Here is a 20,122-nt window from a genome sequence, read left to right as displayed (position 1 = left end):
TGAGGATACATCTACCTGTACCATTCTCATTCCCCTGCTGACACTTCAATAATCTCTAATTGTGATTAATAGATGTAATATACTATTAATCAGCACACTGTGCATTTTAATTCAACGCAGAAGTGCTGTGGTCTGAGCCACCCAGCAAGAAATGCAAGTTAGTGTTATTAAACACAGCTGGTTTCAGAATTTTGTCAACTTTTTTTTTTAAAATGCCCTTGAAAGGGGAGCAAAGGAAAGTGATGGTTACACTAGGTCATTGCAATTGTCTATTATATGGATGTTTTCCTTGACTCACAGTATCACTAAAATTACTGTTCTTTTAAGATTTCTTCACTTTAGCTTTGTTTCTCCGAGCTGCTAGCCTCTTTACAGTGATTGGCACTACCACCTACTGCTTTAACACAATTAAACTACTTTAAAAATACCTGTTGTATATTATGAATCTAGTGGAACACCAACAGTCATTAAATTCAATTTTTATTAACCAGGTTTGTGAAGAGGAAGGGGAAAGACACCATATCTTATTTCCAATTGTGTGTTTTATTCTGAAGCTAGCAGCCTCATATTTTGAGGGGTAAAGACCTTGTGTTTTAGGGGACAGGAAAAAAGAGTGGAGGAACAGTGAATCAGAGGTTCAAAAAGATTTTCCCTCCACCTATGAAAAAATATGTACTTATGACTTATGTTTTGTGTCAAAAGTGTACCGTGCAAGTGATTATATCCAGCATGAGATCTTTAATTATATACTATAGCTAAATCTGTACAAAAATATGCCTTGAAGTCACCAGTACATAAACTAAAATATCAGTGTCAATTAACTTTTTAATTATACAAATTAGCAAATTTGCTTTAAAGATTTATTATTCAAACACCAGTAACAAACAAACAAAACATAAAATTCAACATGCAACTCAATATATTTTATCTCAAAGACAAAAAAATCGTATTTATCTTTCACTGTTGTATACTTTAGTGAAAGAGCTAAACAACTCAGACTGTATCTATTTTCTCCCCTTTGGTTTATTGGGTGCTTTTTGAAAAGTTGTCTCAGAAACATTATTAAAAGAAAAAGAGCCTCTTGCTCTAAACAAATCTGTTCTATGAAAGGTATTTTCTGTATGTGTGTACCTTGATTCTTAATCTTTGGGAGAAAAGGCCATAATGCATTTTTTAAATCTTATTAACACACCCACTAGGACATTCCAAACTGAATACTACCGTCGTCTTTAGGATCAGAGGGATGTGGAGCCAACCTTTAAGGATCATACAGAAAACAATAATAAAATTAAACTAAAAACTGGCTTTAACCTTTCTTTCTTTTAAGGATTTATAGAAATATTTAAGTATTTAACACAACCAGCTTATGTAGCTGGTAAAGAAAAGTGTTCTTTCCTCTTTCATTCTCCCTTTCAGACTGGTCGATGATCAGTTTTGAATCCACCTGATGAAAAGAAGCAAAATTACAATGGTAGAAAGATGTAAGTTCATACGTTCTTACTCTGCAAACACAAGATTTTTCCCCCCACTATCTTGTTTTCAAATAACTTTTTGATTGTTCCAAATCATAGGAACTTCTCAAATTGTGTATGGCATGCTGACAAATTAGTTAAATATTACCATAAAAACCCAAACTCACATCATGGGATGCCTGCGTCAGAATTCTCCGTTTCAGGTCCACAGGCTTTACTTATCAAGTGGATAACTAATAATATAAGCATTTTGTAATTATATAAAATAAGATGACCTGGACCCTCAGAATTCAAATACACCTTGACATGTTGCTATATGGCTTACACACCAACTTGCTTTTAAGAAAAAATAAAAACAATGTAGATGAACAAAAGGTTATACTAGCATGTTCATTGCCCTATATAATTATGGCCTGCTATTCTTCGTACTGCAGTAAAAAAAAAAAAAAAAAAAAAAAAAAAAAAAAATCTGTGAGTTGCTGTTCTTTGAATTATCAGGTCAAAATGAACACTCATGTACATGTGCATACTGTGAGAGGAATCAGTATAGAGCACTGCTTTAGCACTGCTTATATCCCATATACATCATGAAATAAGGATCAGCCATAGATTTTTTTCAGCTCCTTAGACAGTTTAGAAGGGAAAGGAGAATGTATGTCTGTTAAAGGTAACACAGCACTGTGGGGTTTAAGAGCATCTAAAAAAATATTAAGTGGAGTTTTCCCTGAGAGAGAGAGATGGCATAATAGCATATTTTGACACTGAGGACAGCTACTGAAATTTGAAAAATGAGTAGCAAGCACTACTTCTGCTTATGCAAGGTATAAAAGGTAGCAATATGCATACTCTGTACTAGAGCTGCAGAGGACAGATATTTTCTGTCCATTTACACTCCTATAACATCAGTATAGGACAACCTTACAGCAAAATTAAAAGAAAATAAACACTCCCCACAGTGAACTGTGAAGAGGATGAGCATATTTGCCCTCTGTGCTCATCCCATCTTCTCAGACTTTCCTTTCAAGAAGAGACCTAAACCCCTCACTTACCCATCTCAGAAAAGCACCCAGCTCCCTCCACCCCCAAAGACACATGATACCCACTGGCCTGCCTCGTTCCTGCTGGTTCACTGACCACTAAGCTAGCCATGAACCAAATGTGGTGGGAATCTGGTTGCATGGGTAGACCCACTGAGGAAGTCAGGAAAGATTTCTAACAGACTAGCAGGGCAGACTAGGACTTACTCCAAACAAAAACCCTACTTCTGAGCTGCAGGAAACTCTTTGAAATCTCCAGACTACTACCTCCCTATGTGCCCCTAAAACCAGCAGGTTTCCTGAAAGTATAAAAAGGAAATCCTGTTATACAACAATGGCCAGCAATAAAATCCAGCATATACTGTGGTGAGCTAACAATTCCAAAACAAGTAACATAAATACACCAGTCACCAACTTTCCTTTCCTTTTGTTAATTTTATGCTATTTGATGGGAAATACCAAAAGGTTAATTTATAAAGGGGAAAAAAAATTGAGACAGTAATAAAATTTTTATCCTACTGAGCAGCAATCGATAAATGACAACTCCCTGCCAGAAACCATCCTTCACTGCAAATTTCTGAAGAGTTTTGTTTGGAAATAATGAATATTGGGGGTCAAAAAATTAAACAGGAACCATTACAAGAGCCAGATGGAGTGTATGGATCTGTCCATGCACATCAAATCCAAACCGACAATATTTGTACTGTTATCCAAATCATCTCTGCTCATGAGGTTAACAGATATCAAAGGAATACACAGACAAAAACCATCTTAATTGTGACCATCAGATCCGACCTAATGTAAGTCTCCAGATATGAAGGAATATTGTAATAACGCATTCCCATTTGCTTAGTTTTTTTAGAAAATTGTAACCTTACCTGATTCCAATCATATGGTTTCCCATACCACTTGGAAGCAATTACTTGTCGAGGTTTTGATTTGCAGATTAAACTGAAATTTCATAAAAACATCTTTAAGAAACCCAATGGTATATAGTTAACTCTAAACACCTAATGAAATATTTGAAAATGTATTACATTACTGTGCTGGATGAAATGTTAACATTTTCATCAAAAACAATGAGGAGTACTTGTGGCACCTTAGACGCTAACAAATGTATTTGAGCATAAGCTTTCGTGGGCTAAAACCCACTTCACTGGATGCATGCAATGGAAAATACAGGAGGAAGATAGATAGATAGATATACATACAAACACACACACATACAGAGAACATGAAAAAATGGGTGTTGCCATACACACTATAACGAGAGTTATATTAAGAGAGAGATCAATTAAGGTGAGCTGTTAGCAGGAGAAAAAAAACCTTCGCCTTAACTGATCACTCTCGTTATAGTGTGTATGGCAACACCCATTTTTTCATGGGGTGTGTGTGTGCGCGCGCGTGTATCTATATCTTCCTACTGTATTTTCCACTGCATGCATCTGATGAAGTGGGTTTTAGCCCACTAAAGCTTATGCTCAAATAAATTTGTTAGTCTGTATCAGTAAAAAGAATGAGAAGTCCTTGTGGCACCTTAGAGACTAACGAATTTATTTGAGCATAAGCTTTCGTGGGCTAAAACCCACTTCATCAGATGCATGCAGTGGAAGATACAGTACGAAGATATAGATACACAAACACACACACACACACACCATGAAAAAATGGGTGTTGCCATACACACTATAATGAGAGTGATCAATTAAGGTGAGGGTTTTTTTCTCCTATTGATAACAGCTCACCTAAATTGATCTCTCTCTTAATATAACTCTCGTTCTAGTGTGTATGGCAACATCCATTTTTTCATGTTCTCTCTGTGTCTGTGTGTGTATATCTATCTATCATCCTACTGTATTTTCCACTGCATGCATCCAATGAAGTGGGTTTTAGCCCACAAAAGCTTATGCTCAAATAAATTTGTTAGTCTCTAAGGTGCTACAAGGACTCCTCATTCTTTTTGCTGATACAGATTAACACGGCTACCACTCTGAAACCTAACATTTTCATGTTAGCCTAATTTGCTCATTTATCTCATATTATATCTCTCCAGTGTGAGAAGTCACCGATAAAGTCATGCCCTAGCAAAACTGTTTGTTTTAAAACTGTATTCTGAGAGAAAAAATATTTGGTATAAGTTGTCTATTTGACAAAGTGCTACAATTTGCAAATGTCATTTATTCCATATATTTATGTATCCTTATTCATTTGGATCTAGTTTAGCTATTTTTAGATCATTTTGTTTTCCGTAACAACTCAATTATTATAGATTGCCTGTATGCCCCAGTTATTTCCTCAAGCTGTGTGAAGTACAACAATGGTACATTTTAATTAATTCTGTCTAGATGTGTTTTTCAAATACACACTGTACTGTTAAGTAGTGGTGACATCTTGTAACTATAGTTAATTTAAAAAAACTGTAAAGGGGAAACCATGAAAGACTTCGCCTGAATAGTTTTATGCATGTAGTGTCTTTTCAGCAAGGCATTTTTTTCAGTGCATTAAACAAAAAAAATATCAGAAAACAACTGAAACACAGGAGGAGAAAGATTTTATATAGGGAGAAAAATAAGATAAACAATGCAACAGTATGCTAGCAGATGGTCTCTTCCTTCAAAATCAGAGTATGCTCAGCTTCTGATACTTGGGGGGTGAGAGGGAAGTAAGATGTAAATTTACTTCTGAAATTCTGTTTCTGGATACTGTGTTTAGAGCCCTACAAAATTCACGGTCCATTTTGGTCAATTTCACAGACCCAGGGTTTTAAAAATCAATAATTTCATGATTTCAGCTATTTCAATCTAAAAACTTTCACAGTGTTGTCATTGTAGGGGTCTTGACCGGCCACCCAGCTCTGAAGGCAGCAGCACAGAAGTAAGTGTGACATGGTATGGTATTGCCACCCTTACGTCTGCGCTGCTGCTGGTAGGGTGCTGCCTTCAGAGTTGGGTGCCCGGCCAACAGTCGCTGCTCTCCAGCTGCCGAGCTCTGAAGGCAGTGCAGAAGTAAGAGTGGCAATACTGCAACCCCCTAAAATAATCTTAAGACCCACCCACCCCGCAACTCCCTTTTGGGCAGGACCCCCAATTTGAGAAACTCTGATCTCCCCCCATGAAATCTGGAAAACATAGGGTAAAAGCACACAAAAGACCAGACTTCATGGCGGGAGACCAGATTTCATTGTCTGTGATGTGTTTTTCATGGCCATGAATTTGGTAGGGCCCTAACTATGATCCACAAATCTTAAGACCAGGATAACTAAGCTTTTGGATCTTAACACTATTTCTTGTATGGCAAGAGATTTATCATCAGAACAATTTTCTACAGAGATGAAGGAAGTATGGGACAAGACTATTAACTTTTATCAAAGAACTTCAGCATTTTTGTCTTGTAGGGTAATGTTTTAGATTCTGGTCCTTTTAACGAAGTTATTTTTATTTGGACAGATTTTTCTTTACATGGTATAAGAATATTTTAAATGAACCACTAACTAATGAACCTCGGGCATGTATTAATCAGTACTACTGAATATCATGACTTGTCCTATTAATTTTTTTTTTTTTTAAGTTTTGTAAATACTGGGAAAAATCACAGACTGGCATTTCAAAGGTTTTGGGGTAGGCAAAAGCAGGCACGAAGAGGGTGGAAATAAGGGAAAGAGACAGAATGAAGGAAGACAGCGAATGGAAAAGTGACAGCTGTGTGAATGGAGGCAGACACAAGTTTGTAGAGGTTTAGAGCTAACAAAGAAGAGCTGTGGGGATAAGCAATAAATTTAAGTGCAAGACCTGGGACGGATAGCTCAGCGGTTTGAGCATTGGCCTGCTAAACCCAGGGTTGTGAGTTCAATCCTTGAGGGGGCCATTTGGGATCGGGGGCAAAAATTGGGATTGGTCCTGCTTTGAGCAGGGTGTTGGACTAGGTGACCTCCTGAGGTCCCTTCCAACCCAGATATTCTATGATTCTATTCTAAAAAGGGATTGTGGGTTAAAGTGTTATAGTCTCAAATTCCGTATCAAATATGCTCTGTTTAAAAAGACAATGTTTTTGTAAATGCTAGCCTTGCAAACCCGACAGTCCAGCTGGATTCATCCCTCTGCAGGCCAAGTTCTGCCCTCTACATCTATATAACTGGACTGTTTTCAAATGATTAGTCTTGCAGTTATAAATTCATAAATCATTATTCTGATGAATGAGAATGAACAGAATCCAGTTTCATTTCTCTTAGCTGTATTTGGCTTTGCAGTATTAACAGGAGTAAAATCCAGTAGCAACTTAGACTGATTTTTAGAGCAGCTTTTGGTTTCATTGTGAGGTACTCTGCATTTCTGAAAGTAATACAATTATTACAATTATTAAAATTATTAGATAGGACTCTGAATACTGGGAGAAAATCTGTTGAGGAAGAAGGTGCCATTTTCAGTCATTTTTTCAGATTGAAATCACATTTTAAAGAGGAAAGAGATTGGTAAAGACTCAATTATATTCTATTTATTCTTTATATTGGTCAAGGCCGAGTAAATTTAGCACCAAAATGAGATTTTACTTGGTTTTGTCTGTAAATACAGGAGCCTTACAAAATGGTTCTTACTCATTCCCATGGGGAAAAATTTTGACAGGTCAGTAAATTGTTGTTTCCTTCCACCTGCCTTTTACTACGGTAAGTGGAGGCAAGTAGATTTTGTGATTAAGCCAGTAATTTTCATGACTTTTGCCAGTATGATTAAAAACACCATGCTCTGTGCTTCTGAAGATATACCAGATGTGTAGGTATAACTGCATTAAAAGCACAGATTATGTCTTTGTTTGCTCGAGTCCTAGCTAATATGGCATAAACTCAAGAAGGTACATTTCTTAGCTATGTAACCCCAAAGCAGCAATTTGCTGCATAACTCAAGTCACTCAAGTTTACTCTTACATTGGCACGTGTGTCAAATTCTTCCAAGAACACTTCTTTCTAGCCTCTGGAATTTTGCCAACTGTTCTGCAGGTCTCAAAATAGGAGGTTGCCCTGTAAAGTCTCTGCCTGGTGCGCCTGCCAGGAAGTGCACCTGTACAATATGCCTCCGAAGTGCAACAATTATGAAGCTGTATCTTAGCTGTTTGGCTTGAGACACAAAAGCACTGTGGGACAGGACACTAAGGGCTGCCATGTCACAGACAACAGTGGCTGCTTAGCTTCACCAGAAGACAGTGACAGGTGCTGGATGCTGCCTAAGACAAACACACTTCCAGTATAAACACTGAACTCTGTGTCACAATCAATTGACTGACAGGTCCATTGCACAAATCCTTACAGTTGGCTACTCCAGCCTCTTTTCAGTCTCTGAAAAGTGCTGATGCCCTAAAGAATTCTTGCTACATGGCCCTCCAGAGCCTGTGGATATGGGGAAAGCAGTGGATGTGATATATCTTGACTTTAGTAAAGCTTTTGATACGGTCTCCCACAGTATTCTTGCCATCAAGTTAAAAAAGTATGGATTGGATGAATGGACTACAAGGTGGATAGAAAGCTGGCTAGATTATCAGGCTCAACGGGTAGTGATCAACAGCTCAATGTCTAGTTGGCAGCCAGTATCAAGCGGAGTGCCCCAGGGGGTCGGTTTTGTTCAACATCTTTATTAATGATCTGGATGATGGGATGGATTGCACCCTCAGCAAGTTCACGATGACAATAAGCTGGGGGGAGAGGTAGATATGCTTGAGGGTAGGGATAGGGTACAGAGTGATCTTGACAAATTGGAAGACTGGGGCCAAAAGAAATCTGATGAGGTCCAACAAGGTCAAGTGGAGAGTCCTGCACTTAGGACGGAAGAATCCCATGCACTGCTACAGGCTGGGGACCGACTGGCTAAGTAGCAGTTCTGCAGAAAAGGACCTAGGGATTACAGTGGATGAGAAGCTGGATATGAGTCAACAGTGTGCCCTTGTTGCCAAGGAGGCTAATGGTATATTGGGCTGCATTAGTAGGAGCATTGCCAGCAGATGGAGAGAAGTAATTATTCCCCCCTATTCGACACTGGTGAGGTCACATCTGGAGTATTGCGTCCAGTTTTGGGCCCTGCACTACAGAAAGGATGTGGACAAATTGGAGAGTGTCCAGTGGAGGGCAACAAAAATGATTAGGGGGCTAGGGCACATGACTTACGAGGAGAGGCTGAAGGGAACTGGGCTTGTTTAGTCTGCAGAAGAGAAGAGTGAGGGTGGATTTGATAGCAGCCTTCAACTACCTGAAGCGGGGTTCCAAAGAGGATGGAGCTTGGCTGTTCTGTGGTGGCAGATGACAGAACAAGGAGCAACGGTTTCAAGTTGCAGTGGGGGAGGTCTAGGTTGGATATAGGAAACACTATTTCACTAGGAGGGTGGCAAAGCACTGGAACGGGTTACCTAGGGAGGTGGTGGAATCTCCATCCTTAGAGGTTTTTAAGGCCCGGCTTGACAAAGCCCTGGCTGGGATGATTTAGTTGGTGTTGGTCCTGCCTTGAGCAGGGGGTTGGACTAGATGATCTCCCGAGGTCTCTTCCAACCCTAATCTTCTATGATTCTAAAACCTGACCTCCGTTATTTACTAATCTACTTCACTCAAGATGTGTGGAGTGGATTTATAGTTGGGGTGGACAAGTTAGTGCTCACATACATGAAAGAAGTTAGACAGTAACCACTGGCAAATCATATATTTGAATTGAGCAAGTACATCAAAGAAGGGAGTCACAGAAACTGCCCATATCAATTCTCTCTATATTCTATGTGACAGCAACCACTGTTTCCCTATTGCATTTTGCACTGGGGAACTCCACTTAAAGCTTCTCCTCCATCTTGACATGAAGCTGCATCATGAAATTGCCCCCACCTCAATGCACAGTTGCTTCGGGAAGGTATTTCCTTCTGGCAAACAGCCTAGCATCTTTCCTAGGTATGAAGGTACCATTGGAAACGTTTTGTGTAATAGTTAGTGCATGACTGCAAAAGAGGGTTGCTGGATGGCCGTTGCAAACAATTGCATTTGGATCAGTTTCATCACACAGATGTATACAGAGATTAAAAGGTTTATTAAAGGTTTAGATATAGCACAAAGATGCCTACCCTTCATTCACAGAGACAGACAGGCTTGCTCAAAGCTTCAAGGACACTTAGCAGCTACATACTTTAGAGAATTGCCATAGTGACTCTTCATACTGGGGCTGGCTCCGTAGAAAGCTTTAGGAGACAGATAAACTGCGAGCTGCACTGATGCTAGATACCCCAAGTACTCTGCACTATATTGGTATCAGTTCCTTTGATTTGGTCATAAGAATCAAGGAAGGGTTGCTGGAAAGAGGCAGGTGGCCTCAGTAACTATATTACTTTCTCTTGGGACAGATGCAACAAGGTAGGGTAAGGGAAGGAGAATTCTAGCAATTATCTTTGCTAACACCTCCTCTTGGCACAGATTTGATGAGGGAGAGACAGCAGCGTGTACACCTCAGATGTAATCTGGAAGCAAAAGTCGCCAAGAGATTCCATCACAGGGGGAGAGGAAGAAACTCTCTAGGTTCTGAAGCCATGCGAGTTCCTGTCAGTCAGTCTCTAGAACAGGGAACTATATCCTGAGGAACAGGTTTTGCTCTTTAGTTTTTATGATTCTATTAACTGTTAGGCTTTCCTGTTGACCCAGTGTTACAGTACCAGTAAAATTATAAATAATGGAAACAGTAAGTCTAAAGCCTATATTAAAATGCTGAAAATAATTAATATTTTGAAAGCAAAAGCTCAAACTAGTGAATTTACTGCTTTAGAAACAAGCAAAGTAAATCAAGATGGCTAGTACCAGACAAAAGTGTGAAAACAAATGTGGACTCTGCTTTGCTATAAACTAAGAAAACAAACAAAATTCTCACCAAGAAAAGTAGTCTTACCCTAAAAGTTTCTCACGAGCATTCTCTTGCAGCTGTGCAATTCTCTCTTGTCCAAAATACCTTGGGCCATTTGGGCCATCACAAACCAGTTTGTTAATGGCCGTTCTTAGGATGTTTATCTGTGAATATTTCAATGATAAATGATAATGAGCAGCCCAAAGAACATTTCCAGTTTAAATTCAGATTAGGGATATGTGTGTGTGAGTGCATGCCTATGTCTGTCTGTCTAGAATGGTTTAGTTAACACTGAAAGTTCATTTTTATATCAACATTAGCAAAGACATCTGAGAAAAGCTACGTATATAATTTTATATAAGAATGTCTAATATTTTATGACTAAGTGGATTTTATGACTAAATGGCATTATTTTATACCAAAAATATAATTAAAAGGTTTAAATATCACACAGAAAAACAAAAAACCCATCTTGCATAGGAGTTTGATTAGCACAGAATTGTATTTGCTTCGTTACTGGCTTAATAATATACAACTGTCTACAAAGATGATAATGTACTGTATTCAATATTTGACTTTGTTCAATAAAGTTTAATGAAACCACCTCAGGGTTTTTAAACTTAGTTTCTGACACACAAGATCAGTTCAAGGTTATAAACAGGCAATTTCACTAAAAAAATTAGACAACTTTAAAATTCTGCCAAAGGTTGCTAGACTTCAAGTAATACAATTGCAAGAGCTAACAATTTCTGACATCTGCTAGATTCCAGACATGCACTACTACAATGAAAATAATCCATATGCATGTTTTACCTCTACTATGTCATCCACGCCAAATTGCACATCAAATGCCAGCTCCATGTCATGTTCTGGAAGCAGTGGGGTTCCAAGACTCTGATTCCACCCCAAACCACAAAGAACACCAGTAAAACTCCTTCCACTTTTATCAACCCTAAACAAAATGAAAACTTGAACTGGAATTTTGGAAAGATGAAATTGAAGAAAACAAAGCAACTTCATTTGGAACACCAAGAATTTAATTTACATCCCACATTAATATGAAGATAGATGCTCAGATTATATCTATACTGCAATTGCTGGTTTTGATTGCTACTCAAGAAGACATACGCAAGTTAGTTTAATCTAGATAGCCTGGGTAACAGAGCAGTGAAGCTGCTGCAGAATCCTGGCTGTACAAGCATGGCTGGAACTCTGGGCTTCATCGCTTCAAACCCTGAGCTAACTAGATTAAAGCTAGCTCAGGTGTGTCTACACAAGTGGCAATCACACCCTCAAAGGAACAAACATTTGTATTGCCAAAGAAAACTCAAGTTACTGATACAGCCTAGCTTGTGGGATTTGTAAGGATCCCAGAACAATTTTTATGGTTCATGCAACACCTTGTCATGACATTACATCGTGATGCTGGGACAATGTATTGACATGCTGATGCAGTATCACAACAAAATAGTGTTCACATTTTCCCTGCATAACTAGTTTAAAAATGTCAAAGCTATGACTAGCAGCTGCTCAATACTTAAAGAGTATTGAACATATACAGACCAGAACTTAGTTTAAGGAATCCCAGCATCCCTTATGTTGAAATAGTGACCTGAACTGACCCCAGTTTGTGGCTTAAGGCTTATAACCCATGCCATGCAACCTGTGGTTATTAGGTTATCATTATACATTTCAGCTCGAATCTATATATAGAATCAAATGATTTTTTATTTCTTCCAATTTCTAATTCATGAATTTTTTATTTTTAAAGGCTTCCAACTTTCTCTAGCTTCTTCCAAGATGGGTTTGACCAGGAGAGCAGCAAGACACTGATAGGCTCTGAAAGTGTTATCCAGCACAAACTCTTTGTCAGCCTAGGATCTGATCTTGTTCTATTTAAGAACACAAGAATGTAAGCATAGCTATATTGGATCAGACCAATGGTCCATCTAGCCCAGCGTTCTATCTTCTGACAGTGACCACTGCCACATCCTTCAGAAGGGAATGAACAGAACAAGGCAATTTCAAACGGTCCATTCCCATCGTCCATAGAATCATAGAATATCAGGGTTGGAAGGGACCTCAGGAGGTCATCTAGTCCAACCCCCTGCTCAAAGCAGGACCAACACCAACTAAATCATCCCAGCCAGGGCTTTGTCAAGCCTGACCTTAAAAACCTCAAAGGAAGGAGATTCCACCACCTCCCTAGGTAACGCATTCCAGTGTTTCACCACCCTCCTAGTGAAAAAGTTTTTCCTAATATCCAACCTAAATCTCCCCCACTGCAACTTAAGACCATTACTCCTTGTTCTGTCATCTGGTACCACTGAGAACAGTCTAGAGCCATCCTCTTTGGAACCCCCTTTCAGGTAGTTGAAAGTCCAGTCGGAAACTTAGGGACACCCAGAGCATGGGTTTGCATCCCTGACCACTTTGGCTAATAGGCATTGAGCCCTAAACTCCATGAATTTATCTAATTCTTTTTTTAAAACCCAGTTATATGCTTTGCCTGCCCATTATCCCATGGCAATGAGTTCCACAGGTTGACTGGGCATTGTGTGAAGAAGTACTTCCTCATGTTTGTTTTAAACATGCTGTCTACTAACTTCATCAGGTGACTCCTAGTTCTTTTATTATGTGAAGGAGTAAATAACATTTCTCCATTCACTTTCTTCATACCATTCATGATTTTTCGACCTCTATCATATCCCACCTCCCTCATCATCTTTCTTTCTAAACTGAACAGTCTCAGTCTTTTTAATCTCTCTTCACATGGAAGCTGTTCCATATTCCTAATCATTTTCATTGCCCTCCTCTGCACTTTTTTCCGATTCTAATAGATCTTTTTTTGAGATGGGACAACCAGAACGGCACGCCATGTGGGCATGCCATGGATTTATGTAGTGAAATTATATTTTCTGTTTTATTTACGATCCCTTTCCTAATGGTTTCTAATTTTATTTATTTGATTTTATATAATTTTTTTTTTAAAAGAGGTTCTATCCATGGCTCTAGGTATCCCTGACTGTAATGGCCCTCACTTGGGGTTTGGCTGGGAAGCATGGCCTAGGGGTCAAGGCTGCAACCCATGACTGGCAGGGGGGTTGTTGGTAGCAAAGCCCGGGCCCTCCTACTTCATCAGGCTCTGACGCAGGATCCTTTAGGCTACCAGTGGTCTGGCAACCGAGGCTGCTTAAGGCTGTCATCCCTGGGCCACTTCCTATCTCCACCCTGGTCAGCTTAGTCCAAGGCTTTCCCTTGCTGGGTGAGTCCAAATCAAGAAAATAAAAGGAGATTACCAACGTCGAGGGTCTACATCCCCTCTGATTGCTTCTGGGGTGGGTCCTCCTTTCCCTCCTGAAGGGCTCCTTTGGGGCAGTTGGGTCTGAGACATCAGCCTTCTCTCTGCTCTGTGCTGCTGAAACTGTGGGCTGCAGGTCTGCTCTATTCCAGGTCTGCCCCCAAATGAGCTGTTTCCCTGTCTTCTAATTCCTCCAACAGAAGGAGCATTTGCTGCAGGTGGGGGGGGGAGGGGGCAGGGCTGGCTGGGCCCCAAATAATCACTTAACCACTTGTTGCTCAGTGTGGGGTTTGTACACCCCATCACACTGACACAGGTGAAACTAATAAATTTAATAGCAACCTAGTCCCTCAACAGCCCCTAAAACACACAAAACCCCCGTTGCCCAGGAAAATCTAAGACTGGTACTGTTCCTCCTCCTCTTAGAGTTGCAGCAACATCTCAGGAACTTACACAAGTTTTCATGAAGGCAAACTCTGGAATCCCAAATTCATATATACATCCAATATTGTCAACTTAGCAATATAATATGCAACTGCCTGTAAGGGATGGAAGAAACAAGAGAAGTGTAGAAAGATGGTAGAGAACACACCATTCTGCTATTCCACTTAAAAAATGCATATATACCTGAGTTCTATAACAGGAGCAAATAACATACTGAGGAGTGCTGGTAGCCCAGGAATAGGAGGAATCAGAGATGTTTCTCTTAACAACATTGTAGTTCCTATTACAAAAAATAAAAATTGATAATTAACAGAAGGCCTTGACAGCACAACCAACCTCTAAGCAGTTGGTAGACAGAATTTCAGGGACAGATAAAATTTAGTTCTATGGCTATTCATATGGACAATGCTAAGTAGTTAAAGAAAAGAAAGGGAGAAAAATAAGGAACACAAGTATATATTTAGAATTACCAGTTGCATTTACTGATACAGAAGCAGCAACCAACATTTTCTGAAATGGATCCTCAGGAGTATTATTGATAATTACAGAGTTTATACTTTCCTTTTCTATCCAGATACATCTAGGAAAAAATGACAAAATATATTAACTGGCAATAAGAAAGAAAAGTCAGTAGAAATGTGTATCTACAAATCCTTTTAAAGATATGAATCAGCCATAAGTGTGCAAAGTCAATCAAACTCACTCTAGTTAATGAGTCAAGTTTTGAATGAATGCAGGCTCCCAGCCTTGTATTCTAGATATTAAATACAATTTCTGTGCACATTAGAACTGCGCCAATAAACTCTCCCACTCTTCTCAGAACTTTTAACATTATGTATGTTTGTTTTTTTTACTTCAACAGAGTTCCATAGTATTTAAGCATAACACTGAATTAATAAAAAAAATTAAAGATGTGAAAATGTGTATTCCAGTAACTTTTATATCAATACAATGACCTATGGTTTGCCTGCCATTCACAACAAAAGCTTTATCATACCTGAATCTGGAAATTTGGGTCATGCTGTGACACTTCAACTCATAAGGATTGAAGGGGCCATGAAGTGTTGCCTTTGAAACAAGACAATTCAAGTAAGTTTCAGTTTTTAGATGAAAATAAATAAAAAATAATATATTATTTTAATACTTTATTGAGCATATACTAACATCCAATGTTTTCAAACCTGGGTGCCTAAAGTTAAGTTCCTAAATTTATATCTAGGCACCTAAATAAAAATTACTCTTTTCACAGGAGCTGAGCAATCACAGTTTCTCAGTAACTTCAGTAGGAGCTGGAGTTCCATACCACCTCTGAAAATAAGGCCATCTGTATTTAAGTGTCTAGGTTCCCAATCTTGTTGACACTACGCACATGCTTAACTTTTTGCATGAAAGTAGTCCCATTGAGTTCTATGGGGCCACTCATTTGTGTGAACTGAACATGTATATGGGTGTTGGGAAGACTGAAATATAAATCAGGAGTCTAACTTCTGACTCCAGATTTGAAATTTTTATATACATACACACACACATACACACAAATAAAAATAGAAGTGAGGATTAACTCAAAACAGAGTACAGTACATGACACTTTTACATAATGATCAATACTCACGGTTTAGTTATGGCTATGCTTTCTTATGAGATGCAACCAAATTAACAGTTTTGAGTTTGCCTGGGCCATCTACTGCAACACCAACAGCAATTTGTGTGCTGCAGTAACTTTGTATCACCAGATCTATATTCATCTACTTAGTAGGAAACCAAGGGCAGAACCTATTTTCCATATGTATTTACATTCAATTTATCAGAAATAAATGTGCAGAACCACAGCATTTGCTTTAGGAGGCGTGTGTGCCCACGCTCTCTCGACTGGAGAATGCATAGCGGTGTCCATGGGCCTGTGTCTGCATAGAAGAGCACCTCGTGCCTCCAAACAAGGACATGTAAGCAGGTGCAGACCCGCCGCTCCTCAGTTCCTTCTCACTACAAAGCAGAGCCTCCACAGCTCAGGGGAAGGAGGGCGGGAGGTGGAGCACCCATTGGAACAAGACTTCCTGAATAACTCAGGTTACTGTAAGGTAAGTAACCTTTCCTTCTTCTTCAAGTATGTGTCCCTGTTGGTGCTGCATGATAGGAAACTCCCAAGCAGTAACTCAGTGAGGGAGGTGGGTGCGGAGGAGGTAAGTCCAAGATGGTTTGGAGGTCTGAGTCACCAAAGTAGTATCATCTTTGGAAGAAAATGTAATGCTTGACAAAGGTATGAATGGAAGATCATATTGCAATCCTACAAATTTCTGTTATGTGAACATCCTTCAAAAGAGCTCTAGATGTGGACTGAGCTCTAGTGGAATGTGCCAACAGCATGAGGGTGGTGCATCCCAGCTGATCCACAGCAGATTAAGACACAACCAAAAACCCATTTGGACAGTCTTTGAGTGAAAATAGGTTGATCCTTCATCCTTTCTGCAAATGATACAAATAACCTAGGAGTGGCCTATAAGGTCTTAGTCCTGTCAAGGTAGAAGGCAAGGGCCCTTCTGAAATCTCGTGTATGTACGCTGTCTCCTCCTTGGAGGTATGAAGTTTTGGGTAGAACATTGGCAGGCAAATCTCTTGACTTAAATATTCCCAAGAAATCTTTAGGAGGAAGCAAGGATAGGGATGCAGTAGAACTGGTGGTATATGGGGGTCAGCCACAACAGTACCAAGCTCTCCCATTCATCTAGCTGAAGTCAAGGCTATGAGGAACAGAGTCCTGAGGGAGAGATGGACAAAAGAATAAGTAGCCATTGTTTCAAATGGAGATTTCTTCAGAGCACTGAGAACCACACCGAGGTCCCATTGGAGGGCCTGGTTCCGTTTGGGTGGAAGAAAACAAGATGTATAAGCCCTTGAGGACTCTAGTTATACTAGGGTGGGCAAAGACTGAGAAGCCTTTGATGGCTGTTATAGTGGCCAGATGTACTCTGACTGAGCTCATTGACTGACCTTTTGTCTAAATCCAACAGATAGTCCACGATTTTGGAGAGTGAAACCTCTGAGGCTTGGGGAGAATGGAGAGAACATCAAGAGTGGACAAGTTTCCACTTCTGAAGGTAAGTTTTGTGAATACAAGGTTTCCTGCTAGATAGGAGAACTGACTGGACCTAACCCAAACAGGTTAATTTCATGCTCAATAACCAGCTAGGAACCATGCTCAAAGATGAGAGGTAGGGAGGGGTCAGGGTTCCCAAGTTCCGTGACAGGAGATCCTTCCTAAGAGGAAGTTGAAGAAGTGTTGCCATGGAGAGGTGGAGCTAGTTCTATTACCACACTTATCTTGGTCAGGATGGCACTATGAGGATAACCCTTGCTCTTTCCTGATGCAGTTTAAATGAAGTCTTGAGAATCACAGGTAGAAGTGGGTAAGCAATATAGAATATTTGGCTTCGGTGTTCTGAGGGCACCACCCAACAGCGTTGAAGCCATATCCTCCCTTGCAGCAGAAAAAGACAACATTTCACATTGTTTGGGGTGGCACTGAGATCTGCTTCTGGGGCTCCCCAAGCCTGACAGATGTCATGGGAGACAGCTGAACTTCCATTCATGGACCTGAAGGAAGCATTCGCTCAGGAAGTCTGCAATAGCCTTCTGTTGGTCTGGAAGACAGATAGCAGGGATTTCTATTTGACAGAAAATGCACCAGTTCCACAGCCTTAATGACTCTGTGGATTAGGTACTCCTGGGGGAATTCTGTGACAAAAAATTTAAAATTTTGCACACTAACTTAAAATTCTGCAAAATCCTGCATATTTTATTTGTCAAAATAACACAATATAATCACTCCACTTCCAATTATTTTGGTAACTTATTGCAAAATACCTGCCAACAACTATGTCAACAATACACACAACAACAAAAGAGATTCCCCCAGGAGTAGAGTTAAAGAAAAGACAGTTAGCTTTTCTGTAACTGGTGTTCTTCAAGATGTGTTGCTCATGTCTATTCCACAATAGGTGTGTGTGCTTGCCACGTGCACCGGTGCCGGAAGTTTTTCCCCTACCAGTACCCGTGGGGGGAGCGGCCCCCCCCCCCCACGACCCCGCCTGGCGCGGTATAAGGAGCGCTGCGCTCCCCCCACCCTCAGTTCCTTCTTGCCAGACAACTCCGACAGAGGGGAAGAAGGGTGGGATGTGGAATAGACATGAGCAACCCATCTCGAAGAACACCAGTTACGGAAAAGGTAACTGTCTTTTCTTCTTCGAGTGATTGCTCATGTGTATTCCACAATAGGTGATTCCAAGCTATATCTGTTGGAGGTGGGTAGGAGTTCACAAGTTCTCAGGACGGAATACCGCCCTGCCGAACCCAGCATCATATCTGGCCTGGGAGACGATCACATAGCACAAGGTGAACGTGTGAACTGAAGACCACGTGGTGGCCCTACAAATGTCCTGTATGGGGACGTGGGCCACGAAAGCAGCCGATGAGGCCCGCGCCCGAGTTGAGTGTGCCCTCACAATGGGCGGCAGGGGAACCACTGCCAGCTCATAACGGGAACGGATGCACGAAATGATCCGCTTAGAAAGCTGCTGAGTGGAAATCACCTGACCCTTCGCGCGCTCAGCCGAGGCAATGAACAGTTGCAAAGACTTTCTGAACGGCTTGGTCCGCTCAAGGTAGAAAGCCAGAGCACACCTCATGTCAAGCGTGTGGAGACGGCGTTCCTCACTAGTTGCGTGAGGCTTGGGGCAGAGGACTGTCAGAAAAATGTCCCGACCCATGTGGTAGGCGGAGACCACCTTCGGGAGGAATGCGGGGTGTGGGCGGAGCTGGACCTTGTCCTTATGAAAAAACGTATACAGCGGTTCGGAGGTTAGGGCCCTGAGCTCCGACCCTCCTGGCCAACGTGATAGCTACCAGGAAGGCCACCTTCCAAGAGAGGTCAGACCAGGAACACATGGCCAGTGGTTCAAACGGGGCTTCCATAAGACGAGCCAGCACCAGGTTTAGGTCCCACTGTGGAACCAGGGGCTTGGCATATGGGTAGAGATGATCCAAACACTTTAGAAACTGGCCAGTCATAGCATGGGAAAACACCGTGTGCCCTTGCATCGGGGAATGAAAGGCCGATATGGCCACCAAGTGTACCCTGACTGATGAGGGCGCCAGTCCCTGGGCCCTCAGGTGGAGGAGGTAATCAAGGATAAGCTGGATCGGGGCAGCCGTTGGGGAAACACCCGGGCCTGCTGCCCACCTCGAAAACCGAGACCACTTCGCCACATAGGAGCGGTGAGTGGAAGGCCGTCTACTTTCGAGGCGGATGCGCTGAACCTGTTCCGAGCATGTCCTTTCCTCGCCACCTAGCCACTGGGCAGCCACGCCATGAGGTGAAGCATTGCTAGATTGGGATGGAGGAGGCGGCCCTGGTCCTGAGAGAGCAGGTCCGGGTGGAGCGGCAACTGCCATGGCGGAGCTACCGCCAGCCCCAAGAGGGTCCCGTACCAGTGCTGCCTGGGCCACGCCAGGGCAACGAGGAGGACCCTGGCTTTGTCCATCTTTATTTTCTCCAGGACCCTGCTGATCAGAGGGAACGGGGGAAAGGCGTAAAGGAGCTGGCCTGACCAGGACAGGGTAAAGGCCATCGGACACAGCGGCTCTCCCTCAGCGCCCCCGGAGCAGAACTCGGGGCATCGTCAGTTCTGCCAGGTCGCAAATAGCTCCACCTGGGGAGTACCCCCCTTCGGAAGAGCAGGTGAGCCACTTCCGGTGGTAGAGACCACTCGTGCTGAGAGGAAAAATTCCTGCTCAAGCGATCCACACTCACATTCCAGGCACCCAGCAGGTGGAAGGCTTTTAGGTAGATGTCGTGGGCTATACAGAAGTCCCACAGACTGAGGGCTTCGTGGCAGAGGGCAGAGGATCAGGCCCCACCTTGCCTGTTGATATAGAACATCGAGGCCGTGTTGTCCGCGAGGACCCTGACTACCTTGCCCTCCAGGTGCGAGCGAAGTCCATACATGCCAGTCGCCCCGCCCT

The 20,122-nt window shown here is 41.5% G+C and overlaps 1 protein-coding gene across 1 annotated transcript in view; it reads right to left on the bottom strand.

Moving 5' to 3' along the window:
• Positions 1-846: 846 nt before the first annotated feature.
• Positions 847-20,122, bottom strand: part of TDRD9 (tudor domain containing 9) — a 149,281-nt gene continuing 130,005 nt past the window's right edge. The window contains exons 30-36 of the mRNA XM_037901049.2: positions 15,102-15,172; positions 14,575-14,684; positions 14,288-14,384; positions 11,173-11,311; positions 10,405-10,523; positions 3,388-3,460; positions 847-1,444 (exon numbers count right to left, since the gene is read on the bottom strand). Of these exons, the coding sequence (XP_037756977.2) occupies positions 1,343-1,444; positions 3,388-3,460; positions 10,405-10,523; positions 11,173-11,311; positions 14,288-14,384; positions 14,575-14,684; positions 15,102-15,172 (711 nt within the window). The 3' untranslated portion in view covers positions 847-1,342. The remainder of the gene's footprint in view (positions 1,445-3,387; positions 3,461-10,404; positions 10,524-11,172; positions 11,312-14,287; positions 14,385-14,574; positions 14,685-15,101; positions 15,173-20,122) is intronic.

Source organism: Chelonia mydas, chromosome 6 (assembly GCF_015237465.2).
Source record: "Chelonia mydas isolate rCheMyd1 chromosome 6, rCheMyd1.pri.v2, whole genome shotgun sequence".
Classification (NCBI taxonomy): Eukaryota; Metazoa; Chordata; order Testudines; family Cheloniidae; genus Chelonia; species Chelonia mydas.
Note: the sequence above shows the minus strand (reverse complement) of the source record. Positions and strands in the feature narration are given on the sequence as shown.